The sequence below is a fragment of the Ochotona princeps genome, chromosome 3 (assembly GCF_030435755.1).
Source record: "Ochotona princeps isolate mOchPri1 chromosome 3, mOchPri1.hap1, whole genome shotgun sequence".
NCBI lineage: Eukaryota > Metazoa > Chordata > Mammalia > Lagomorpha > Ochotonidae > Ochotona > Ochotona princeps.
In genome coordinates, this window is record NC_080834.1 from 93,075,556 (window position 1) to 93,102,977 (window position 27,422).

At 51.2% G+C, this 27,422-nt stretch overlaps 2 protein-coding genes across 2 annotated transcripts; both read left to right on the top strand.

The window, feature by feature from the left end:
- The first annotated feature begins 4,613 nt into the window (after positions 1-4,613).
- On the top strand, positions 4,614-6,926 carry LRRC15 (leucine rich repeat containing 15). Its single transcript, XM_004577802.4, has one exon. The coding sequence runs from the start codon at positions 4,722-4,724 to the stop codon at positions 6,495-6,497; it is 1,776 nt and encodes a 591-aa protein (XP_004577859.2). The 5' UTR covers positions 4,614-4,721; the 3' UTR covers positions 6,498-6,926.
- Positions 6,927-23,094: 16,168 nt separating this feature from the next.
- CPN2 (carboxypeptidase N subunit 2) lies at positions 23,095-25,023 on the top strand. The gene has a single exon (XM_004578240.3). The coding sequence runs from the start codon at positions 23,095-23,097 to the stop codon at positions 24,727-24,729; it is 1,635 nt and encodes a 544-aa protein (XP_004578297.3). The 3' UTR covers positions 24,730-25,023.
- Positions 25,024-27,422: the final 2,399 nt, after the last annotated feature.

Genomic DNA, 27,422 nt, shown 5'->3' on the forward strand with positions numbered 1-27,422 from the left:
GGAGGGGCCGCGTCAGTGTCCAGGTGAGCTGGCTGTCCCTCTGTCTGCCCGACTCGCTGACTTCATGGGTCAGCCATGGACGCCAGGCTGTTCCCCATCCCCAGGGGCTGACCAAGGCTGGTACGAGTCACTGCTGTGCCTGAGGACACACCCGCTGCCTGAGGGAGGGAAGGGTAATGAGGGCGGCTTTGTGCACCTGTAAGTGCATGGGCCACAGCTGGCCAGCAGCATGGTGCAGCGTGGGCTATTAGGTCACTGTGCAAGGAGGCTCCCTGAGGCCATGGGCTGTGCACACACCTGCAGCATGTGGTGGGAATCCAGGGGCTCAACATGCTGTAGCCTCTCACTACTGCCACTGCCGTCACCCTGGGCCCTGCACAGTGGAGGTCCTGCTTGACATTCGGTGCCAGCTGCACCTGAGCCAGCGCTGAAGACAGGAAAATGATGGCATGTGGTGCTGCCGTCGGTGCTGCAGGCTGAGGATGGATAACAAAGACCATCTGCAAATTCTTGTCATGTTTGCTGTGGAGTGTCGCCACTCCCTTCCAACACACCACAGCTGGGGAGGCATGGCTTCTCTCCTCCATCAAGGCTGTGAGGGGCCCTCCGCAGGAGGCACCACCATCCTATGCCCTTACTCATAGGCAGGGAGCACAGCAGAGACTGCCCTGGGCTTGTCAGGGAATGGGCACTTAATCAAATTTCCAATGCTTTATCTGACACCCTTTTGAAAGTATTCTGGGCATAGGAATGCACAGTTTACAGGTCGGGCTGATGCTTGAGCTAAAACACCTACACCCCACGACAGACTGGGTTCATTTGCGTTCTGGCTCCATTCCCAATTCCAGCCTCCTGCCGCTGTGTGCTCTAGGGGGCAATAGGTGATGGCTCATGTGGCTGGGTTCCCGCCACCCACATAGGAGATCTGGATGGAATTACTAGCTCCTGGCACTGGCCCAACCCCAGTCATTGTGGGCAAACGGGGGAATTAACCAGTGAATAGGAACTTTCTCATCCATCTGTCTCTCAGATTTCTTTTTGAAGTGCTAGTAAGCCCATCAGAAGGCATAGTTAGACCTTTATATTTTGTAAGCCCATTTTGGGATAAGTCTACATATGTATAATGAGGCACAACCAGCCCCCTGCACCTGTCCACACAGAGCCCTGGTAGCACAGGCATACTTGGCCTGGTAGGTAGATCTCTTATCATTGGCTATCTCCTAGTGCAGCACCTATGAGGCACAGGTCTTCACTCACGCTTCCTTATGGAGAGGTTTCCCATGTTCAGCAACAGGAGCCTGCTATCTTCCTGCAGTTGTCCACTCTGATTTTGGACAAGCTCTCTAAACTAAGATTGGGTGCTGCATCCCTCCTCCACACCAGTTATGGATCCTGCAGCCCCATTGAGAGCACCCCTTCAGGTGCTCCTCAAATCTTTTCTCCATCTGGCTGTTCGCCCATAGTGCCCCTCTGGGTGCCCTTGCCATCCTCTTGAAGTGCTTCCAGGACCCAGCTTGCCATTGGCCTCCTTGAAGTTCAGAGTGGAACTGGGCACAGCTCTGTGGGCAAGTGAGAAATCACATGCTTAGTTCCAGCTTTGATGCTGTGCTGCTCACTTGGCCACTATCGCTTTTGGGGCGACTTCCTTTCTTTATCATTGTTTACAGAACGTACCATCTTTTTCCTGGGAGAGATGTTGAGCCACTTTTAAAAAAAGAGATTTATTTATTTTTATTGGAAAGCAGATATAGATAGAAGAGACAGAGAGGAAGATCTTCTGGCCGATGGTCCACTCCCCAAGCGGCCACAACGACTGGAGCTGAGCCAATCCGAAGCCAGGAGCCCAGAGCTTCTTCTGGGTTGCCCACATGGGTGCAGGGTCCCAAGGCTTTGGGCCGTCCTCCAGGCCACAGGCAGGGAGTTAAATGGGAAGCAGGATCGCCAGGATTAGAACCAGCGCCCAGATGGGATCCTGGTGTGTGCAAGGCGAGGATTTTAGCTACTAGGCCATTGCATCAGGCCTGTTGAGTCGCTTTTTCTGTGCTCCCTGCTTAGAAGATTCCTTTTCTGCCCCCAAGTTCTGGACCTGACTTTTGTACAAGTTCATATTTTTTAAAGATTTATTTTATTTTTATTGGAAAGTCAAATATACAGAGAAGAGGAGAGACAGGAAGATCTTCCATCTGTTGGTTCACTCCCCAAATGGCCGCAGTGGTGGGAGCTGAGCTGATTCGAAACCAGAAGCCCAGAGCGTCTTTTGCATCTCCCATGAGGGTAAAAGGTACCAAGGCGTTGGGCCGTCCTTGACTGCTTTCCCAGGCCACAAGCAGGGAGCTGGATGGGAAACTGGGGTGCTGGGATTAGAACCGGCACCCATATGGGATCCCGGTGCATGCAAGGCAAGGACATTAGCTGCTAGGCTACTGCAGTGGACCCCAAGTTGATACATTTTTAAGAGGGGATTCTGGCTCAATTCCTTTTATGTAGATTCTGTTGGCTAAATCGCTGTTTTTCTGCAGTTCTGCAAGGTCAGTCCAGTCCTCGATGCAGAAGTGGAGGAGATGAGGGCTTGGGTGGACTGCAAAAAATAATACGGAAATCAAGGTCTATGTGGGTGGGAGATGAGCTTGAGTTTTCCTCTCAGGGTAAAAGCTTACTGAGGGGCAGGGGAGGAGCACATGGGACTGATGCCAGAGAGGGAAGTCTAGAAGGTTTAGAAGGTTATGGGCTAGGGTTCAAGCTCCAGACTGCAGAAGTTCACGGCCGCAAGGAGAGGTCAGAGAAATAGCTTCTGTACTGTGCCCTAGGACAGCCACCACAGCATCATCTGAGACTCCTGCCTGTGACTCAGAACTTGGGCTCATCAAAGGAGACACACCCCGTGAATGCTCTGTATGCTCAGCTGGGAGCCTGGAGACCAGGGTGGCCCTGCTTCCTAAAGCCCATAAAATGAGAGAAGTGTAGGGCCAGCAGTGATCCCTTAACCCTCAGGAGCTACAGGCGCCTTTGAACCCTGGGCAGAAGTTGCAGCTGCTCCAACATTAAAATCGGAAGTCTTCAGTGTCTTACCAAAGCAGGCCAACTTTGAAGCTTCTTGAGGCCTCCTGCCCTCCGTGCTGTGGGTCACTTGGAATGACCCCATACATTGACACATCCTTGTTTATTGGCACGGCTCTCTTCACAATGCCCCACATACATTCTCCCATCTGCTTTTTACAACAGTGCCAAGAAAGCCGAAGCTTGGAAGCCTCCAGCTTCACTGAAGTCAAACTCGAGACCTCAAGGTCAGATAGTGGTCCTTGATTCTTAGTGTGTAGCCATGTCTCATGTGAGTATGGCACATACCCTGCCCGCTTCTGGACTCTTCTCATGCTCATTATGACTTCCAGCATGAGCAGTGTAGTGAGTCTGGCTTCATTTCCAGATCAGCTGTATGCCTTGGGGACCATCTGGACCCATAGTCTTTGGGCTCCAAGTGCAGCCTAGGGTTTCTGGGGTTGATTTAGGGATACCCCATTGTTTCTCTGTGGACACGGGGACTTTTACCCAGAAGGCAGACTGTGGGCATCAGTTGAAACAGAGCAGTTTCCACTGCCCAGACAGGATGTGGAGTCCGCAGGTCATCTTTTTATGAGGAAGGTGCTCTGAAGGCAGCCTGGACGAAGTGCATGTGAAAGGGTTAACACAGGGGCAGGTTGTTGGTTGTGGTGCTGGGTGGGGCAGGCGGACCTGGGGGTGGGGAGGAGCCTGCTTCTCCTTGTCTTTTCAGCAGATGAGCAGTGCAGTCCTGACTCTGCTGGCCTGCCCAAGCCCTCTCCTAGGAAGCCACCCTGTTAACGGCCTTAAAGTGTTCCCCAAGTTCAGGTTACATTTATTGGTTCTCATTTTCTATCTGTTCCACCTGGCAAGGCCAGATTCAACTAGTGTATGCAGGTGCTGTGAAGGACACTGAGATGGGTAAGACAAGTTTCCTGCCTTGTGGAACCTTAAGGGATGCAGGATGAACTCATTGTTCTCAAAGAGCTTATTTCTTTTTTAAGATTTCTTTTTTAATGTATTTGAGCAGCAGATTTAACGGAGAGAGAAGGAGAGACAGGGCTAGGCCAGGAGCTGCTTCTGAGCCTCCCATGTGGGTTCAAGGAGTCCAAGTAGTTGGGCATTTCTCTGCTGCCTTCCCAGGCACATGAGCAGAGAACTTGTTGGAAGTGGAGCAGCTGGGACTTGAACCCACATGGATGCCAGCACTGCAGGGGGTAGTTTAACTTGCTCTGCTGCAGTGCAATAAGTAAAAGTTTATTGACTAGGGAAGACGACAAACAGGGACACGACAGGTGCCCCTTCATTGCATGGACACTGATAGAAGCTGGGAAGACTACCCACATGGTGTGGTAACTAATTCTGACTGGTGGGATCTGAGAAGGCCCCCTACAGACTGTTGCACTTGAGCTAGACCTAAATGTATGGGAAAGATTTGCACAGGGAGGAAGAGTTCTCCAGGTGAGGGAAACTACTTGGATATAGCTGTGACATGGGAAGGCATGGGATGCGGGGCAGGCAAAGAGGCTCGCTGGCCATGGCAGAAGGAACATGAGTTGCGTATGTGATGATGCGACTTGAAGCCAAGTCAAGGTTGGCAGAAATGTTGGCACTGGCATCAGGCCAGTGGTGGGGTCAGTGCTGTGACCTTGACTAACGTGCACTTGTCTCCCCTTGCAGAGGCCATGCCGCTGAAACAGTACCTCCTTTTGCTGGTGGGCTGCCAAGCCTGGACTGCAGTACTGGGCTACTATGGCTGTCCTAGTGAGTGCACCTGCTCCAGGGCCTCTCAGGTGGAGTGCACAGGGGCTCGCATCGTGGCGGTGCCCACCCCTCTTCCCTGGAATGCCATGAGCCTGCAGATCCTCAACACACACATCACGGAACTCACTGAGTCCCCGTTCATCAACATCTCGGCCCTCATTGCCCTGAGGATTGAGAAGAATGAGCTGTCGCACATCATGCCCGGGGCTTTCCGCAACCTGGGCTCGCTGCGCTACCTCAGCCTCGCCAACAACAAGCTTCAGGTTCTGCCCATCGGCCTCTTCCAGGGCCTAGACAACCTCGAGTCTCTGCTCCTGTCCAGCAACCAGCTGGTGCAGATTCAGCCTGCCCACTTCTCCCAGTTCAGCAACCTGAAGGAGCTGCAGCTGCATGGGAACCACCTGGAATACGTCCCGGATGGCGTCTTTGACCATTTGGTGGGGCTCACCAAGCTCAACCTGGGCAAGAACAGCCTCACCCACCTCTCACCCAGGGTCTTCCAGCACTTGGGCAACCTTCAGGTGCTCCGGCTGTATGAGAACAGGCTCTCGGACATCCCCATGGGCACATTTGACAGCCTCGGCAACCTGCAGGAGCTGGCCCTGCAACAGAACCAGATCGCAACGCTGTCCCCTGGCCTCTTCCACAACAACCACAACCTGCAGCGGCTCTACCTGTCCAACAACCACATCTCCCAGCTGCCCCCGGGCATCTTCATGCAGCTGCCCCAGCTCAACCGCCTCACGCTCTTTGGGAATTCACTGAAGGAGCTGTCCCCAGGCATCTTCGGGCCCATGCACAACCTCCGGGAGCTCTGGCTGTATGACAACCATATCACTTCCATCCCCGACAATGTCTTTAGCAACCTCCGCCTGCTGCAGGTCCTGGTTCTCAGCCGCAACCAGATCAGCTTCATCTCGCCGGGTGCTTTCAATGGGCTCTCAGAGCTGCGGGAGCTGTCCCTGCATACCAACGCGCTGCAGGACCTGGATGGCAACGTCTTCCGCATGCTGGCCAACCTGCAGAACATCTCGCTCCAGAACAACCGCCTCCGCCAGCTCCCGGGCAACATCTTTGCCAATGTCAACGGCCTCATGACCATCCAGCTGCAGAACAACCAGCTGGAGAACCTGCCCATGGGCATCTTCGATCACCTGGGGAAACTGTGTGAGCTGAGGCTCTATGATAACCCCTGGAGGTGCGACTCGGGCATCCTGCCACTCCGCAACTGGCTCTTGCTCAACCGGCCCAGGTTGGGAACGGACACCCTCCCGGTATGCTCTAGCCCAGCTAATGTCCAAGGCCAATCCATCATCATTATCAACGTCAATACCGCTGCCCCCAGTGTCCAGGCCCCGGCCATCCCGGAGGTACCCAGCTACGCAGAAACGCCAAGGTACCCTGACACACCCCGCTACTATCCTGACACACCTGGCTATTCTGATACCACATTCATCTCCTCCACCACGGATTTCACCAGCGCTATGGAAGACTACACTGACCTGACCACCATTGGGGCCATTGATGACCGTGGCACATGGGGCATGACCCGGGCCCAGAGCGGCCTGGCCATTGCTGCCATTGTGATTGGTGTCATTGCCTTGGCTTGCTCCCTAGCTGCCTGCATCTGCTGTTGCTGTTGTAAGAAGAGGAGCCAGGCGGTCCTGATGCAGATGAAGGCTCCCAACGAGTGTTAGAGAGGCAGGCTGGAGGCAAGGCTGGGGACTAGGCAGGGCCATGGGGCCTGGTACACTTATCCATCTGCCTCCACTCCTGGGTCCATAGAGCCATCCCCTGCCGAAAGTTGCCTCCGCCTCTTTCTGCTCTTCCTGCAGAGCAAGCAGGTGGTGTGGGACCCTTTTCCCAGCAGGCAACTCCAACTGGCCATGGTAGCACTTACCATCCTTGGGCTTCCCGTAAAGGGGCCCTCCCCTGAATCCTTACCATCTCCTTCTCCAAGGCCAGCCTGCCCTGTGCCCACACCCCTTTTGGCCTCTGTAGATGCAGTTCTTATGAAGCCTGCTCCCTCTTGGGGCATGAACAGTGCTCTTCTGGGCTAGCCCCGCTCCTGAGTCTCATACAATGATCTTCTTTTGTAGCCTCTCTCCTTTGTACCACAGCTTGACCCTGACCCTTCATTTGAAAGCTCCTCCATTAGTTTTCAGCTGCAGAAGGCAGATAGAGTCCCCGCCTTCTGCAGGAGCTTGATGCCAGCAGCTGCCAATGCCTGGCTTTGATGACACTGGGAAGAGAGCAGGAGAATCCTGCTTCTGGGTCCTAGGGATGGGGAGGTCATCAGCTGCCCCTGGGAGAGGAAGAAGGGCCCCTGGGCAGCAAGTTCAACCTTTTAGAGAATGCTGTTTGTGAACCATGATGTGTTAGCTTTGTAAGGGATAAAATCGTGTAGACTTTCTGATACCACCTTATGGGTAAATGACACCAGCTTAAGGCAACCCAGTGCCCAGGGTGGATCTTCTTGTCTGTTTTGTAATAGAAAAATAAACATGGTGACAGGCCAGAGTGTCGCAGTGTGTAGCCTGGTGAGTGTCTACACACCACATACCTGTGTAGTCAGCTTCTACAAAGTGTCACCTTTGTCCCCATCATCAGGACATTGGGGCTTCCAGCGATGGCACCCATCTACCTACAACCTCGTTTCCCTCTACGTCTGCTCCCTCTGTGGTCAAGACCATCCCTCACTAAGGCTCAGCTGCCCTGGATAGAGGAGGAAAGGCAGGTGTGGACAGCCAGGAGATCTGGCCTGGGTAGAAACTTTGATTCAGTCTTGAGTCTCTGAGACACCCAGGCTTGGCCAGGTCACCACGCCCTCTGCCCTGCCCACAGATGGTTGGCTGCACAAGGAGGCCCTTTTATGGGCATCCTAGGCCCATATCTGTTTTTAATTTTCATTCTGCTTTTGGGGAAAGTAAAATAGCTCTGAGATGAGATCCTTTAATTGAACAGCCAAATGTAATGGAATCTAGTGATCCCCCTGATGTCGTGGAAAATTCTCTATCCGCATTAGTCAGCCGGCAGCTACCAGTCAGCCTGCTCCCATACAGCAGACGGCAGGCACAGCAACCAGTGGTGACACGGGGCCAGTGAACTCTACAGCTCTTTTTCCTCCCTGATTCTAAGAATTGAGTTGTTTGGTCCAGGGTTACTCTTGCTTGAGTTACAATCGCATCAAAACCCACTTGGGCTGTACCTTCTGTTATACCTGTATTTGCTCACTGTTAGAGAAATTATGCTCATAGCAACACATTGCTTTCTCTGGATAATGGGTCTGCCAGCTGAGATGTAAATAAAAGCTGTGAAATGGAGAATTCCAGGGCTCTGCGTCTGCCCAGGGGAGGGGTTTAGCTGACTCTGCAAGGATGTGGACACCCACCCTCAATCCTGATGCACCCTCTCCTGTCCCCTTTGCCCCACAGAACAAGTAAGAAGTCTCCTAGAGCAAGAGTGGGGGTGGGGTTGTGGCAGCACAAGGTTGATGGGATGACCAGGTTTCTGCTCCCACCCACCAATAGAAAGGAGCCTGGAAGGGATGTTTGTAAATATTAACATATACCTTGTAGCATTTCACTTTCTGTCCCAGGGAATCTGAAAAGAGAGGGGGTGGGGGTCTGTGTCAAAAGATATCATCTGTCCCAGGCAAATCTGGGTCTCCAAGGCATTTTAAGAATCCATGTAGCCACTGGTGACGATGACACATGGCTTGCCCGTGTCCAGAAGGAAAGGAGCCTGGAAATGGATAGGAGTCTCACTGCACTGGCAGCGACCTGCTCTGATGGTCCTGGGGGTCCTGGGGATCCTGGGGCTGGAGGGAAGTGGGGTCTGCTTGTCTCCAGGCATAGTTAACCTCCACATGCCTCATGTTCAGAATTGTCAGCGGCCCCTAGGAGTCAGCTCCAGAATGGGTCCACCTGGGCCAAGGCTAGAGAGAGGTGAGATTCCTCCTCCATCGGGGCACTCAGCCAAGCACCCCGAACCCCCAGGGCTTTATGACATTGGCCATGACATTGGAAGATGTTTCTCTCTGGTCCAAAGGCTGGCTTGAGGACAAGTATCTTCAGGTGACCCTGCCTAGGAGCACCTTGCGGGGAGGACTCTTCTTCCCAGGCATGGAACTCGAAATTCAATACTTCTGTGGCAGGCTAGTTTTTAAGTTGATAACTTTGTATGGCCCAGGAATGATGTTTGTTATTCAGTATCCAAATAACCCTTGGCAGAAAAACAGCTTTCTACCCTTGCTGAACCATCTGGGTTCCCGTGTCAGTCACCAGCAGCCTTCATGGTAGCAAAGAGAGGGAGAAAAGAGAACAAAAGTCCATTTGAACCAGTAGGTTTTTTTTCTTTTTTGAAGTGCCTACTGTGCCTAGGGAGCCATCAGCATATGGACATGCATCTCCCCCTCAGCCCTTAGAACAGTCCTGTGACAGGGGCCCTCTCCCTGTAGCAGAGCAGGAAACCGCTCCTTCTGCTTGGGACTCGGTAAGCTGTGGCTCTGCCTTCTCTGTGAACCTTCTGCAGGCCTCCTGGCTCATAGGCTTTTGTCATTTGTCCTAAGCAAACACAAGCTCCCTTCCTGGCTCTTCCCATTGGCCTCCGTCATTGGAATGTCCTTGGTACCATGTGGATGAAGAGCATTATGAATCCAGGAAGAGATGAACTCAGGGACATCCACCATGACAGAGAAACTGGCCCCTTCCATGGCATCTGTTGGACTGTGTATACCCGTGACTCTTTTGGATTTAGAGACACAACAGGGTGCTTGAACTTTCCGTGGATAACCACAGAACTTCCATAGCCTTTCAGCTGTCTTGGTATCGAATCCACCACCTAGCTGAGGAAGCTCTTGGGACAGCCGGTCCTCACAAGGCAGCTGGAGTGTGTAAACAGGTGCGGGATGTCTCCTCACTTTTAGCTGTAAAACACCCTAAGATTCAGTCCCTGGATCCCACAGTCAGAACCATGTCCAGACTTTGTATGGTCAGTGATGGTGTGGATGGATGGACAGTCCAGTGAAATGCCTTTTTGCTCCAGATGCTTCTTTCTGGAGGAGCTTATTGTCCCCAACTCATTGCCTTTTAATGTAACTCCCGCTCACCTTGCTTAGAGTATCATTGCAAATGTTCCCAGGTACCTGGCGATACATTTAGAGCTTTCTGGCCTTGTCAGGATTGTTTAGACTGTGAGCCCTGGTGGGCAGGACCTGGGGAGAGGGTCTGTCTTTTGCTGGCTACTGCTTGTAATACATTGGGTGTCTAGAATCAACAATAAATGCTATGTGCAGGACATGAGGTGTCTCCCAATGCCCTGGCTGGAGGATCACACACCAGCATTTTGCTTGCCCCATGGGTGTATATTCTGGGCTGAGAATGGGTTGTGGAAAGTCAGTGGGAACCTACAAAGAAACAAACATGATAATTGTAGGCCTCTGTGGCTAAGGGAAGGCACCTTCTAGATAGATTCAACCCAGTTCACTGGTGAAATGGGTAAGCTCAAGACAGGAAATGAGCTAGTGGCTGAGCTAGTCTTTGGCCCAGGCCTGCAGCCTCCTATGCCGGAGTTTCTTCTATGTCACCTAAAAGGCAGTGGCATTCCCTCCGCACTCGGTCAACACCTGCACACTCACACACCTGCTCACAGGCAGGCCTGTGCCTGCATACCCTGCATGAGGTCAGGAGTGCCACCGTGCACACATCCAGCTCTGGACTCTTGCTGGCACTTGGTACTCGGGTGACTCCGAGGACCTGATTTGGATAATGGGGAAACGGGTCGAGTCTTCCTTGTTCTATCCTGGACTGTCCCCAGAACCTCTAATACAAAGATCCTGCAACGCATGCGCATATGTGCCCAGGGGGCTTTCCAGCAAGGTACCTGTACAGCTCAAGGGCATGCACGCATGCACAGGCACACAACCCATCCCTGTCACTCGATGGTCCTCACTGCACACACATGAATACAGAGGCTTGGCTCCAGTAAAAAGCCTGTACATGGCAGGCTGACAGGTGGATATGCTGTGTCCAGGTCTTAAGCTCCTGCTCAGAGCATGGGGCCCTGCTGCTGCTGCTGCCTAACCTGGCCGGGATTCTCTGGGTGCCTGCTTCTCAGAGCCATTCCTCAGGCTGCCATCTTGTCCTTGGGGCTGGCACACTATCATGGGTACCTCTCCTGCCATGGCCAAGTATGGGTCCATGACATATCTACGCTAAATGCCCCCTTGCTACCTGTGTGGCTGATGTAAAAACAAACAAATGAGCAAAAATGAAAAACAAAGAAGACCTTAACTGGCCCATAGACAGAACAGGATGAACTTCAATACTATGAAAAATCACCAGACTACTGCGAATGATAGGCTCCTGTAGTTGATAACTATCTTGGATTGCTTGTTTAAGTCATCCCTTTGTACTGCACGCCTTATAAAACATGCCTGCACACACATGTTCACACTTCCCCACACTCCTCAGGTTGAGTCACTGCTCACATTCACGTCCAGCCATTCTCACCACACACACCAGATCCATGTGTCCTGCACTCACCAAGTTCACTTCCACCTGCCATCCACATACACATGCACATGCCCCCCCCAAGTTCACCCACTCATCACACACACCAAGCCCGCTTGTACATACTTACATATACATGCTTACACATACATACACACATATCCCCACCTACACACCCACATTCTCTTACGCACTGACACACACACTCACATTCTTGCATGCACACACACTCTAATACACACTCTTACACACACTCACACTCTTCCCTGCTCTGCAACAGCTGGTTGCATCCCTTCAAAGAGACTGAAATCATCACCTCCCAGAGCCCCTCCTCCATCCCGGGATAGCCCTGAGCACTAAAGCGCTTCTCTCCGTATTAGTTCCAAGCTTATTTTCCCATAACGTTTTCCCTTTCAATTCAGCAAGCATTTAGAGAGTTGGTTCATATACAAAGTTTAAAAAGACAAGAAACACACTCACAGCCCTCTGAGAGTTCTTTGCCAGGTTAGGGGCTGAGCAGGTACCTGTGCTGTGGTCTGCAACCAGCGGAGGTGCAGCTCCCAGCTCCCGGGCCTCACTTTCAAGGGGTGTGAAGTGTGGATGCCTCCTCAAGTTCCCAGTCTGCTCAGGGTGACATCTGTGGGGCTTTGGCCCCACTAAAATCTGTGCATGGGAGCAGTGCAGGGTCATTGTGTAATGTTCTGAGGCCCTGTGACCTTGTTGACATTCCAGGAATGCTGGGGCCACGTGAAGGGAGCACCCACTGCCTGGAACTTTGATCAGCACTGGGGCTGGATGTAGCTGGCCGCATAACACACAGAAAGCCCCTCGTTTCCAAGGATAAGCGAGGGTGCCAGCGCTGATCATCCAGCTGCAGCCACTCATGGTAGGCAGCCCGGGCTGGTTCCCAGCTCTGTGGGCAGTGGGGTTTGGAGAATGTCCGGCCTGGGGGTTCTGTGAGGGCGGCATGGGGGAGGAGGGGCATTCAACTTTTCTTCCAGCTCTAGGTAGACTGCAGCGTCTGTCCCCACCCCACGTTGGCCCAGGAGAAAACTCTTGGGGGCCCCAGCTGCAGAAGAGCTGGGAAGGGGCAAGGTTGGGTAGGGAGATCTGAGATGAAGGCCAGCCCTGCCCTCAGGGAGCTCTTGGGGAATGGGAGAAAGCAGGGCGGCCATGTGGTCTGGAGCCCCTCTGCTGTGTTCCGGTATGCTGCCAGCACAGTTGTTCCCGGAAGTGCCTCAGGTTGTAGGATTCAGTCCAGGGTAAGTTCTTCTAGGAATACTACGCGTAGGGAGCTACCTTTTCCTGAGGGTTGATTGTTCACCAGGCATTGTATTAGCTGCCTTGTATGGTCGACTTTAGCATTGCCGGAGTCCAGCTCCAGCTGAGTCCGGAACTCGGGAAGGGTGCGTGGATAAAGAGAGAAAGAAAGGAGACGGACCGCCAGATTCCTTGATCGTAGTGGACAAAGCGAGAAAGCTGTCCGCTTTATTTATACAGAAGCAGTACAAAGTTTTTTCTTAGGGGCATATTGACATAACTTCTTGAGAAATGATTGAGGAAGGATTCCATATTCCTTGCTTATCTTGGCTTGTCAGTCTTCATCTGCTCTCAGGTCTGGACTATAACCTAGGCGCCTCCTGTGTCAACCAGACCCCTATCTTGTATGAGTTAAAAGGTCTGGGGCCTTGGTCTATGGGGATTGGGGTTATTGACATTAGTTGGCCATTAGGTCTGTAAGCTCACACAGTTTGTTAAAGCAAGGGTAATAACGGCGGAAAGAATTGCAGTTAGCAATGAGCTAAGTTACTCTATTTAAGTTTCAACTCTACAATGGATGAGTGAGTGTTTCCAAAGACAATTCTACAAATTGTTTCAGTATTAGACAAGGCATTATCCATTCCAACGTTGCAACCAAGAGTTTCTCAGTAGACAACACATCTTATGCAGTAATACACTCCTAATACAATTCTTATTCAACTTATCTATCATTAAATGGGAGAAATACATCAAGAGAGAAAAAACATGAAGATCTAAGACAAAAAGTTATAAACATTATATTCCTCTACAACTGCAGGCTCTACAACTTCATTAGTGATCAAACAATAATCAAAAATATATCTTTATGATATTAGTGAAATCACCCTGTATTTCCTCTAGCTAAAAATTTATGAAAACAACTAAAGCAACTACATTTTCTATATTCTAAAGAATTGCAAGGACAGGCTAACCTTTAAGACCACAGTAACTATATTTTTTGCCTTAGCAGGATAGGCTTCAGGGTTACAGTAGCTATATTCTTCGTCATAGCAGGATGGCCTTCAGGGTCACAGTAACTATATTCTTTGTCATAGCAGAATGACCTTTAGGTAACTTTTAGATAACCTTTAGATAACTTTTAGGGTTCCTCTTATCAAGCCATTCCCCAGAAAGCATGCTAAATATCTGGGCCAGATTTTATGGCAATGGGTAAACAGCACAGACTTAATTATACTCCTATGTGTAGTTAAAGGCCCACTCACCAGGACATCCTCAGCAACATTAACTCTTAAGCTCACATTGGTTGTAAAAGCCATCTCACAGGGGCAGACAATGCCTCAATAGATTACATAGTGGGGTGGTTGAGTGCCCATGCAAAGGGGGGTGAAAACTGCGTCAAGGTGGTCAGAGATGAATCCACTTAGCCCTGCTAAGCAGCTGGTAGCTCCCCGGGCCCTGCCAGTCAGGGAGCTGTTCCCTTCACACCTTCGTGTTATTCACACCTACTGCATGGACTCCATCATAGCATGCTTATTGTTCAACCCTATCTCTGGTACCCCCAAGGAATGGGCTCTCATTAGGGGGCTGGTGGGGACCAGGGAAGGAACTGAGCCACAAGCACACAGGTAGTAGGGGTGAGTGTCAGAACTTGAACCTAAGTGGCCACTTGGCAAGCTGTCTCTCAGCCTTTGCATGGCCACTGCCGGGAAGGAAGGAACTGGCATGCTCTGCTGCTGGAGCTGTGTGTTCCTTTGGCCGGTCTGCCCCGTGTCCCCTCTCCCTGGAGCCAGCCCCTCCCTTCCAGAGGGAGACGGCAGCTGGGTGCTTCGTGTTTTCCATGGTCATCAGTTTTTAAGATTTATTTATTTTTTTATTGGAAAGTCAGATATACAGAGAGGAAGAGAGACAGAGAGGAAGTTCTTCCATCTGCTGATTCACTCCCCAAGTGGCCACAACGGCCAGAGCTGTGCCGATCCAAAGTCAGAAACCAGAAGCCTCCTATGGGTCTCCCACACAGGTGCAGGGTCCCAAGGCTTTGAGCTGTCCTTGACTGGTTTCCCAGGCCGCAAGCAGGGAGCTGGAAGGGAAGCAGGGCTGCTTGAATTAGAACCGGCGCCCATATGCGATCCTGGTGCATGAAAGGCGAGGACTTTAGCCACTAGGCCACCGCGCCTGGCCCTCAATTTTTGTAATAAAATATCTTCCCACCTTATTACAAAAGGGGTGCATGTTCATTATTTTAAAGTGTAGGATATGCATCCAAGCACTTTGTGTGCTAGGTCTCATGTTTTCTGTGCTCAAGTGCATTCTAAAAGTGGAAGGAAAAAAAATCAGCACTGGCTCATAGACTGGGACTCAGTCTACTTGATTTAAGAGAGTGCAAGCTGCTTGTTCATAAATGCTTACCAATCCTATAGCTGTATCAACAGCAGGGGAGGTGGCCATCCTGCCTGTGCAGTGTCATGCACCTAGCCAACCCCTCGTGGGAGATATTTAGGTTGTTTTGGCTTTTGCTGTCTCCCAATACCTGTTATCTCATGTCAGCACTCAGCAGCCTGAACAGTACCATCCATACATTGGGTCTCAAGATGGTGACAATCATGGCTGCCCTCGATGTGTGTGGATCTAGAAGCAGAGATTCAGAGGGTGCCTGCCTCTTACAGACAAGCATGGGGCCCAAGCATTGGCCCCTGGGACCCTCACCTACTCCCCAGGGCTGACCAGGCTTGGGGAGCAGCCAGCCTTCTCTGGGGCTGTGGTGAAGCTGTGGTTGCCACTCTTGTTGCTTCCAGAAGTGTTGACATCCAAAGTAGCAGAATCCAGCTATGTTGGCATGGCAGATTCCAGGGCGGTGAGCACAGGACCGTGTCCCCTGGGACTTGGGCTCCTGTGCCCCTTTGGAAGGAAGGAGCTTTAGCCCTGTGGTGGAGGGCAGGCTGGCTTGAGATGCACACACAGAAATGTACCCACCCTAGAGCAATTGGAAAGGAGTAAAAATTATATTTGCACCCAGGCAACCTAAAAAAGAAAACATTAAAAAAAAAATGAAGCCAGACTCCAGTGGCTTGCTCTGTGTGGAATGTTTTTGTGGCTGTTAGTTGGTCTTGTTCCCAGATGGAAAACAGGAATCTCCTGGCTCCTGCCCCTCCCCGGGCCTCTGGTGCCAGTCTCTGCTGTCCCCAGGCTAGGGAATGGCCCATCTCCAGAGCTCCCCAGAGACCTGCTGTCAGGTGGGTGCGTCTGTGTAAACTGTCAATAGGCCTCAGGATGGGTGCTCTCCTGAGCCAAGGACAGAGGAGTGACACTCTCCCTTGGCAGAAGGGCCCAGGAAAAGTGCTGTGGAGTGCTCTCAAACTGGGCTATGGTGGGCCACGGAATGATGTTGTATGTTTTCCATTGCCAGCCCCCTTGACTGCTTCAGAACTGAGCTGGGGCTGGCTGGATTCAGATCAAGGTCACCGATGTTGCTGAGCACACCTCCATGTGCCAAGCTCAGGACCTGGAGTTCCCCACACCTCCTCCTTCAATCCCTACCCACCACCCCAAGGGTTGTTTTGTGCTTGCTTTTATGAAGAGGAGCAAAGTGAACCAGAGCGAGACTAAGTGGTTTGATCAAGGCCACACAGCTCATCAAGATTGAAGTCCCCAGACTGTCTGACCCTTAGCCACAGAGTAGTGCTGGATTGAGCTCAGGGCTGGGAGTGGGCCATTGGACAATCAGCTGTGTTCACTCTCTCATAGTTCATACCATCCCCTGCCCTTACAGATCAGGACAAGAAGGGGCTTGCACTGTACCTCAAGCTTTGAGTGTGAGAAGTGGCCAAGGCCAAGGGTACATGCCCACCTCTCTGAAACCCCAGCCTGTATGGGGGCCTTCCATGGTCTGTCTTCCTGAGCTGACCATGCCACGTCTGGGTGTCCCAGGGCAGCTCTCACTCCGAGCTCTGTAAAGGTGGGGCATGGATGTACCATCCCACCTTTCCTCTGCCTAGGCAGGCAGCATTAGGGTGTGACAGTGAGCATCCTACTGTCGGTTGAGCTCATCAGGACTGATCCTGGCTTCTGCCTTCTGATTTGTGTGCCTATGGGTCGGTCAACTGCAGCCTGGGAAGGTGTGTGTGCATGAGCTTTGGGATCTGGCAGGTGAGGACAGAGCAACCTCTCTGCTCAGCTACTAGTCAGAGAGACCCCTTCCATCAATCATAAACACCTACATCTACATGGATTTGTCTGCCCTGGACTTTGTGTGCCACCAGTGCCACGGTCAGGATGCCAAACCTGAATGTTGCCACAGTGCATCCAAAGGATGGTGGATTAGATCACTGATACTGTGATCCGTTAAACATAGGAAACAGGCAGACATTATGTGGGTAACGTTGTCGACTATGACACCAACATCCCGTATGAAGCTTGGTGTTATTTGCCTCGGGGGCAATAAGGTGCTGATGCAGTTGGGCGTGGCAGGTGCAAGTACGACAGTGGGTTACCCCATCCCACTTCAACCAGAAGCTACTGCTTGTCATCAGCTTTCTTTCTGTTGCATAAACAGCATATACAGGGTCAAGCTAATGCTCCCGTCCCTGACTGCTGGGCCAGGGGACCCACACTTGGCTGCAGCTTATTCCTTTCCCTCATGCATCTTTTTCTAGATGAAGGCAGGGAAGTAGCTAGCAAAGAGCTGAAGTCTGCAGCCCGTCCCTGCAGCTTCACCTGCGATGCAGTGCCACTCACCTGTGCCACCTTCCCCTCCTCCCACTCCACTCTTCATGCAGCAGAAAACTACAGCTTCCCCTGTTTAGCAACTTAAAATCAGAGCCAGGCAATAACCCAAGTAGGTATCAGCTGCATCCGCAGGGTGATCTTTAGCTGATGATCATGTCATTATAATAAAAGTATCGTGGCTGACACGCCTGCTTGCATCATGCACCCACACCATGAGACTTCTGAGACTTCAAGAAAACAGAGCAGAAAAGGAGAGTCCTCAAGCCCAGACCCTTATGGTTATTCAGTGAAAACCCACCTCAGACACCACTCCCTCTGCCTCCAGATCCTAAGGCGGGGTGGTCTTGAACCTCACTGAGGGCAGCTGTCTCTTGAGCATGCCTGCCCTCCTTCTTGAGCGCACATCTTCACTTGGCAGGCAAATAAGTCTCACGTCTCTGTTGACTTTTACCTACAGGTTGTCTTCAAATTTCGTCTTGCATTGGAGATGAGAGCCTGGCCAATCTAACCCCAGTCTGGTGGCTCTTGTTGTGACAGTGTTTCCTTTCCAGCACCCAGGTGCCCTGCCGAGGAGCTGACGGGAGGCGTGCATCATCTCAGACAGAATGTTCCTCCTCTCCTAGCTAGGCAGAGGAACCCTGGGGAAGCCATGAGCCCTTGAGGGTCTCCATGGGCAGATGGGAGGGGGCTTTTAGAAGTGCAGTAGTCTCCCCTTCTCTGGCACTTCTGTTTCCATTGTTTTCACTTACAGGAGGTCACTCATAGTCTGAAAATACTAAATAGAATATTCCAGAAGTAATTCACTTACGGGTTTTAAATTACTTGCTATTCTGACTAGCATAATGAAACCTCATGCTCTCTGGCTGTGAATCATCCTCCCTGCAGTGTGTCTGGGTGGTAAGCACTCTCCACCTGTCAGTTGATCAGGACCTGCCTCAACTCAGACAACGGCACAATATTTTAGTGTTTGTGTGCAAGTAACCCCTATTTGGCTTAATAGTAGCCCCACAATGTGTGAGTAATAATGGTGGTTGTTTGCATATGCTAAGAAGAATTAGTGGAAAGGTGAACTGTGGTATTGATGGTATTTGTTCCTATCCATGTTTTCACACATCCACTAGGGGTCTTGGAACAAAGCCTGGGAGGATGTGAGATGACTCTTGCACTGTTTTGTAGCATGGATAGCAGAAAGCAGGTTTTCAGATGGAGGATGTAGTCGACAGAGGGCAGCAGAGAGACCGTCAAAAACGAGGTGTGGAACCATCGGCCTCGGGCATGGGAGCAGGGACCTCCAGGTCTCTCTGGGGGCCAGGGTGCTGGAGCCATTGCCTGAACTCTGAGGGACAGCCTTCCTTGCCACTCTCTCTGCTGGTGTCCTTCCCCCGGCCATAGGGTTCTTCTGCTTTTGATGTCCTTGGAATAAAAAACAGCCACTTTCAGAGGCTCCAAAGCTGCTTGGAGGAGGGGCAACGTCTCTTGGCCACTTCTTTTTTTTTTTTTTTTTTAACCAGATTTTTAAAAAAGATTTATTTATTTTTATCACAAAGTTAGACATACAGAGAGGAGGAAGACAGAGGGAAAGATATTCTATCCACTGGTTCACTCCCCAAGTGGCTGCAATGGCCGGAGCTGAGCCAATCTGAAGCCAGGAGCCTCTTCCAGGTCTCCCATGTGGGTGCAGGGTTCCAGGCTTTGGGCCGTCCTTGACTGCTTTCCCAGGCCACAAGCAGGGAGCTGGATGGGAAGTGGGGTCACCAGGACACAAACCAGTGCCCTTACAGGATCTTGGCAGTTGCAAGGTGAGGACATTAGCCACTATGCTACTGCGGCAGGGACCCAGAATTTTTTTTTTTTTTTCAAGAAAAGGTTTTATTTGTTTCTATTGGAAAGGCAGGCTTACAGAGAGAAGGAAAGACAGAGAGAAAGATTTCCATCAGCTGGTTTATTCTTTACATGGCTGCAACAGCACAGTTGAACTGATCTGAAACCAGGATCTTCTTCTGAGTCCCCCATGTAGGTACAGGATCCCAAGGAACCTGGGCCATCCTTCACTGTCTCCTCAGGCCATAAATAGAGAGCTCAGAAGTAGAGGAGCTGGGACATGAATCCAGGCCAGGACATGAACCCAGGCCTATATAGAACTGCCTACAGATATGATAGCTTGTTGAACACCACATCAAGCCCCGCTCTTGGCCGTTTTTAACTGGGGAGTTGTTTTTTTTTTTCATTGGTAAGCTCTTTGCCTCATGTGTATGTTGCATGAGGAAAGCATACATGGAATCTGTTTAGATGTTGACTCAAGGGCCTTTCTCCAGTTTTAAAACAGTAGACAAGGCTAAATACTCAGCCCCTTGAGCTGAGGTGTTGGGTGGTAATTCCTGTGCCTCCATAACTTCAATAAGATCTCTCATGACAATTTCTGTCTTTCTACTCTTTCCCTGAAACTACTGTCATCAAGGAGCCATTCAATATCTGGAATCTCCAGATATTCACTCTGTAGATCGTGTCTTCTACAGTGAGCCGGCTTTTGAGTATTTCCGATGGACTGAGAACTCAGCAGACTTTGAGAGTTAGTATGGCTCATCTAAAAGGAGAACCTAGTAGTTGAGTAGGGCCTTCTCTTGTTGGCCATTGGTCTCCTTTGATCTTAAACCCCTTGAACTTGATATGGAGTTTGAACTTAAGAGAATGGCCTAATGTCCTCTCCCCAAATTGTAGTAGCAGTAGCTGCTCTTGGCTCCCAAGCATCCAGGCCATCCTGTGGCCACCGAGTCCAGCTCTTTAGAAAAATAGGCCATTGTGGCAGGAATGGGCTCAGTTTTTGGGTGGGTACACACAGGGACATTCTTTTGACTTTTAACTATATACAGGATGAAGGGTTTTTCTAGGTTAGGAGTCCCTTGTACAGGGAACATGGTTAAAAAAAAAAAACAGTAACAAGAAAAAAATAAAACAAACAAGCAAACAAACAAAAAACACTACCCTTCATATTTTGAAAGGCCTCAGGTTGTTTTCCTGTGCATTCAAGTCAATCAGTATCAGGACCCTTTAAGGCCTCATATAGGGATTTGGTTGACAACCCAAACCCTGGAATCCAGATCCTGCAGAAGCCTACCATGCCCATTAATATCGTTTTTTGTCTGTAATGGGCTTATACACAGTGTACATTCCTTTCATTTAAATAGGAGTGTGTGATTTCTCAGGCCAGCATTTATGCTAGGTAGTCCACCTCTTGTTCAGAGATATGGGTTTCAGCTGGAACAACTTCAAATTCTTCTCTCCCTAAAAAAGCCTAAGACACAAATGGTGTTTTCATTTGAGTCCTCCTAAGAAAGGTTGCAGGTGAGGATATTGCAAAACAGGCCATTTTTAATGGAAGCTCTCTAAGATAATGAGGAATATCAGAAAGGCATTGAGGCAGAACTGTCCAGCTTGTGCAGTTGAGTCATATTTCATGACAGACCATTCTACTCAAAGATAAACAGATACTAGGAGTTGAGTATAAGGGTATATAGAAGAAGGCATTCTGCAGCTCCGGGACTGTGAACCAAGACATGCCTTTAGGGATCTTGGCTAGAATAGCATAGGGATTCGATACAGTAGGATGAAGTGGAATGATAGCCTCATTCATGACTCTGGATCCTGACCACCCTATGCGCTCTACTTGGTTCCCAAACTGGCAGAATAGAGGTATTACAGAAGGAGTGACATGAAACCAGGATTCTATAATTGAGAAATTCATCAACCAAAGGTTGGAGTTCCTGGCTGCCTTTTGGTTTTCAGTGGTGTTGGTGAGGAAGCTGTGCCTTGTCACTCAGGAGGACGGATGGAGACAGTGTACATAGTGTACCCAGGTTTGCCTGATCCCAGACCCGAAGCTCTTCTAGCTTTTGGGTATCAACAGGAAGATCATGCAAGTTGGGTCTTGTCCTCCTTGTACTCTTTAGCATGATGATGAAAGGTTTAGATGTAGAGGTGATTAAACAGAGACAGGTGCCCAGGGAGGATTGCAAATCCCCACTGAGTAAAGGGGTCAGATATGCTGGCATCACCACAACCTGATAGGAGGTGAAGACATTTTCTGACCAGCAAACTAGAAGTAAAGTGTATTGTCAGAGGTGGGACTTGTCATCAACTCTGGTAATGATCAAGTCTGAGGACAGGGGTCTCACCTGAAAATTTAGAACACAGCAAGCAGATCCCATAGCAGCAGAAAATCGAGATTCTTACCCGAGACACCAGAGTCCCTTGGGACTCCAGGAGTGACAATCACAGGGGTTGTGACAGCTGCCTAAGCTCCTGGACCCCCTCCAAACTCAGCTAAGGGCCTAGCGGATAGAAGTCCTCCTCTCCCTTCAGGGCCCAGGACCACACACTTTCCAGGGCCCCTATTGTTTACACTGGGGTCAGGGCCTGGGTTGGCTTTTATGGTTGGGACATTCCCTGTGCCAACATCACGATTTCCATTCCTGAAACATCCTATCTTGGGCTTCTTGTGCATGGTTGCTGTTCCCCTGGGTTGATCCTAAGGTGGCAGAATGTGGATTGTGACTAATTTCTATTTTCTCTGGATATCTAGGGCTGATTGATGAAATGTGTACTGAGTAAACATGTCCTTCGGTGTAGGAGTGGGAGTCTGTGTTAGTATATCCTTTTAAGTACCTATCACTTTTGGAGGTGGAGGGCTGGCTTGATGACAGAACTCCTCAAGTGGCTGCAAAGGCCAGAACTGAGCCAATCTGAAGCCAGGAGCCAGAAGCTTCTTCCAGGTCTCCCACGCAGGTACAGGGTCCCAAGGCTTTGGGCCATCCTCTACTGCTTTCCCAGGCCACAGACAGGGACCTGGGTGGGAAGTGGAGCAGCTGGGACATGAGCCAGTGCCCATATGGAATCTTGGTGTATGTGAGGTGAGGACTTTAGCCACTAGGCTACCCAGGATCACATACTTTTTCATTTCAGCTGCCAAGCAGGTTACCACAAGCTTGCAGGGCTCTGAATCTTCCTGATACCTCAGATAGCTCCAGTTAGGGTATGTCTGTGGGACTCCTGGGCTCCCACAGCTTAATGGCAGGGCTGCTGAGCCTCCAGGGAGTTTGCACAGGTTTGGGTTTCAGCGGGTCCAAATAGACTGCGTTTCTTGAGGGGTGCAACAAGTGACTTGGAGAAAGTGTAGGTTCCCCCAGGCCAGTTTGGAGGTCAGTGCTAGGGCCTGAATTCCTCTGTGAATTTGGTAAGGCTTTCCACAAACCTCTCATAGCTTTGGTTTACATTGACTTAAGTCAGCCATGGGAAAAAAGGGACATTCATCTACTCGTCTTAGTATCTTTATCAGCCACGTCTCTCAAGAGAAAACCTACTTGTCCTGGATGGGGTGGTAGCAGTCTCCATAGCAAGTGACTCCTGCTTGGCTTTCTCTGGCAGAAGCAAGCAGGTTGGGTCACAAGGTGGAGGTGTTGGCCTAGAGGGGAATGAAAGAGAATCCAGGCCTGATCCATCATCCCCCATGGGTGGTTCTGGTGGTGGGACAAGCTGAGCTCAAGATGGTGGAGACCTGGGTGGTGGAAGGGGCCACTTCATAGTGACTTCCTCAATCCTCTCTATCTGCTGCTCATGTGAATCTGGTATCTCTACCTTATTTCCTTTCATCTTTATTATTTTCTTCCTTGTGTTGCTTTTGCATTACTCTGTTTCTTTTGTTAGCTTTTTGAGCTGGGAATGTAGTTCACTTACTTTCAGTTTTGCAACGTAGTGGGCTAAGCCATGACATGGTCTGTTTTCTCTCCCTCCTGGGATCCAGCAGATGCTCCTGGGAGCCTGTCTACATTGGGCCTTGCTCCTCCTACTCCTTGCCAGGCCTTCCCAGCCCTGTCCTGTGGGCTGTGACTGTTTCAGCCATGAGGTGTTCTGCTCAGACACAAAACTGACTGCCATCCCGTCAGACATCCCACCATATGTCACCAATATTGTCTTTGTGGAGTCAGCATTCACTACGCTGGGCACCAGGACCTTCAGTGGCAGCCCCAACCTGACCAAGGTAGTCTTCCTCAACACGCAGCTACATCACTTGGAGCCAGAGACCTTCGAGGGGCTGTCCAAGCTGGAAGACCTGGAGATCACCGGCAGTGCCTTCTCTAGCCTCAATGCCCGCATGTTCTCCCACTTGGGCTCACTGGGCAAGTTCACCTTCAACTTCAACAAGCTGAAGGCCCTGCCCGATGACCTCTTCTGCCACATGAGTGCCCTGGAGACCTTGCAACTAGAGGGCAACCAGCTGCAGACCCTACCCGAGAGGCTCTTCCAGCCACTGAGACACTTGAAGAGTCTCAACCTGGACCAGAACCTGCTGATGCGGCTCCCTGAGGGGCTGTTCCATCCACTGGTCAGCCTGAGGAGCCTGAGGCTGAGCAACAATGCCCTCTTGCATCTGCCACCAGCTTTATTTGATGGCCTGGGCAACCTGCAGGAGCTCTTCCTGGATGGCAATGCCATCTCTGAGCTGGCCCCGGCCGTGTTCTCACGGCTCTTCAGACTGGAGACACTGTTGTTACAGCACAACGCTCTCAGGCACCTGCCACCAGCCCTCTTCTCTGCCCAGGTCAACCTGACCTTCCTGGACCTGCAATACAATGCCCTTCGGATGCTGCCCCCTGGCCTCTTTGCCCACACCCCACACCTGGTCAGCCTGTTCCTGTCCCACAACCAACTGGAAGCTGTTGCAGAAGACACTTTTGCTAACCTGTCGAGCCTCACTTCCCTCAAGCTGTCCCACAACATCATCACCCACCTTCCCGCCAGCATCTTCAGGGATTTGCAGAAGCTGAACAAGCTCTATCTGGACAGCAACAATTTAACAACCTTGCACCCGGGCCTCTTCCAGAACCTGTCTAATATGGAGCTGCTCAGCCTCTCCAAGAACCAACTAACCACCCTTCCTAAGGGCATCTTTGACACCAACTACAATCTTTTCCATTTAGCCCTGGATGGTAATCCATGGCAGTGCGACTGCCATCTGGCTTACCTCTTCCAGTGGCTGCGCCAGTACAGCTACCAGTTCTTCAACATCCGCACTTACTGTGCAGGCCCTGCCTATCTCCAAGGCCAGATAGTGCTCACCCTGAAAGAGGAGCAGCTGGTGTGCCCCGTCTCCTGGGACCGCTTGAGCTTGCTGGCTCCAGGGCAGGATGACAGAGATCCAAGGGGTGGCTGGGATCTGACTCTGGAGGGAAAGGATGTGCAGAACAGGTGCACTTACAGCAACCCTGATGGCACCGTAGTGCTGGCCTGTGACAAGGACCACTGCCGCTGGCTGCAGGTGCAGCTGTCCCCCAGGCAGGGCTCCCCAGGACTGGCATACAATGCCAGTCAGGAGTGGGACTTGAGGTCAGGCTGTGGTTCCGTGCGAGTCACTGTGTCCATCAAGGGTCTGGGGCCCTAGGAGTCCTAGGTGATTGCATGGGTGCTGGCAAGCTGAGGCTGGAAGCTTTGTATTTTCTGATGCAAGGCAAAATGGGTGTGGCCCCAGGGAGGGGAAGGGGGAGTGGTCAGGCCTGTTTCACCTTTATCATCCCCTCCCCAAATCTGAGGCCTCACAAGGTCACCCTTCTGATTCCTCTTCTGCGTACAAAGCCCCTGGAAAGGGGCAGTCAGGATGGCAAACAGGCTAATCCTTCACTTGCAATGCCAGCATCCTATATGAGCACTGGCTGGAGTCCCAACTACTTCATTTCTGATCCAGCTCCCTGTTCATGGCCTGGGAAAGCAGCAGAAGATGGTCCGAGTGCTTGGGCCCCTGCACTCATATGGAAGACATGGTGCCCAGTTTCGAATTGGCTCAGCTCTGGCCACTGGAGCAATCTGGGGAGAGAATCAGCAAATGGAAGATCTTCTCGATGTGTATTAACTTGGTCTTAAAAAAAAAAAGTCCCCGGAATGCAGCCCCACCAGGGGTCTGCAGAATAAAGAGCCCGCTCCAGCTGTGGTGTTTCCTGTCAGCTATTCTCCATCCCCCTCACTCTTGCCACATCCTGCTCTCATAAGACAGTTGCCTGCTTCCATTTCTCTCCCGGTGCCTTTATCCTTCACACAAATGTGGGGACGGGAGCTGAGGCAGCCAGAAGGAGCAGGTACAATTCATGGGGGTTTAGGAAACAGTGGCGTCTTTGTGTCCCTGCCCACCCCACCCCCCCCGCCCAGTGCTGTGTCAAGGAGACCCTGCCATGGGGAAGGCCCCAGAGGGCAACTGTGGCTTTTTGCATGTTGACATGCCAGCTGCCAGGCAGCAGACTCCTGAGGCAATAGGAAGGGCTAAGCAGGGACATGGGTGGGTGGGATGCATGCCTGGGGGTCTTGGCTTTCTCGCAGTAGCAGACTGCAACTGTCCCTTTAGGACACCACACTTTGACCCACCCCTGGCCTCTGACAGTCTCCTTAGACACCTGCTACATGCTGGCTTCCTTGGTACGCTTGTCATCCCAAGAAACTGCCTGGACAGTCTCCCCCAGCCGCAGGTTCGCTCCGCGCTGACATCCTCACAGCTCTCTTGAGGCTCTGCGCCTCCCGACTCCACACAGCATCTGCCCATCTGGCAGCCACATGCTCTCCTGCCTGCCCTGAGCTACTCTAACCCAAATTGTCCTGCTCTTCCTTTGTTCCTCTTCTGCAAACCAGCAGGCCCAGAGGCATCTCCCCTCCCTTTTCAAAATTTTTCATTTTTAATTTTATTTTCATATTATTTACATAATTGAGAAGGATATATGGCCATGTGGGCCTCAGATTAGGGTGGAGAGGGTCAAAGTATGGAGGAAGGTGGGTGGGACATATATTTCAGTTCTTTCCTTTTAACTCACCTGGTCTGCTGGCAGGGAAGGTGGCGAGAGTAAGCAACCACTCCTTGCTGTCATCAGCACCCAGGGACAGGATGGTCATTTGAGGGCACCTTAGAAAGCCCGATATGGGGAAGAATGTTCTGAGAGTGTTACATGAGTGGTTTTGATAGTTCTGAGATGTTGTCAGCTTTGTTGCACCAGGGTTGAGAAAAATGCTTTAGAAGGCCCATGAGTCCTGCAAGCACAAGAAAGCTGGATCTCGCTAAGGCAAGGATGTGAGCCTGGGTCTGAGATAGACACGGGGAGGAAGAAGCCTGGGTGGGGGCAAAGGGAGCCCAGGGCAGGGCAAAGTGCTCATGATGGACAAGAGGCACATGGGGTATCCCGGAGTACAGGATTCCTGAGGTGCAGATCATTTAGTCTATAACGTAAAGGTAGAGTTGGGCAGCTTCTCCAAGGCAATGGATTCTGACACTTGCTCGGTCCAATCCCTAAACCATCTGTTTTACAAATCCTCTCCATCAGCCCTTTCCGAGGTTTACTTCAGAAGGGTGGAGGAGGCTGGGATCCTCTGGCTTTTGGCTAGGTACTACTCCAGGTGCAGGTGAGGCCACACCACAGCTAGCACACAGTGGGAGCCTTCCAGTCTCCATCACACGAAGGCCAATGTGAGCCACAGCCAGGGTTTGGACACGTGCGCACTGGCAGGGATGATGGAATGGGAAAATCTAGCAGACATTCGTCTCAGCTACACTTCCCGCAACATAGCTGCATTACACGAAAGGATGATCATTTCTCTCAGTGGTACATGGTGATGGAAAAACAGCGTTGGCCAACAGCCAGCTAAAACCAAGGCCAGTGAAGTGAAGAGAGAACCCTGAGAGGTGCACCCCAGAGCTCCCCAAGTCCTGTCTCTGTGTGGCAGTCAGATCTGGTCCAACAGCACAGTCTCTGATGGACTCTGGCTGGACCAGAAACCGGCAAGTGGCACACCTGCTTCCTTGGCACTTGGCACCCAGCAAGTCACATTTCCTCTCTGGGCCCCAGCTTTACCAACCAGTGATCAAGAGGCTGCTTTGCAAGGGTGGTCAAACCACAGAATCATCTCAGAAGGACTGTTGAAAACAGGTGCCAGGGGCTGGCCACTGTGGTGCGGTGGCTGCCCTCCTTCCCATCCAGCTCTATGCCAGTGCACCTGGGAAAGCAGCAGAGGAAGGTTCAAAGCCTGGGAAACCTGCCACTCATGTGGGAGACCTGGATGGAGTTCCAGGCTCCTGGCCTCAGCCTGACACAGGCCCAGTCA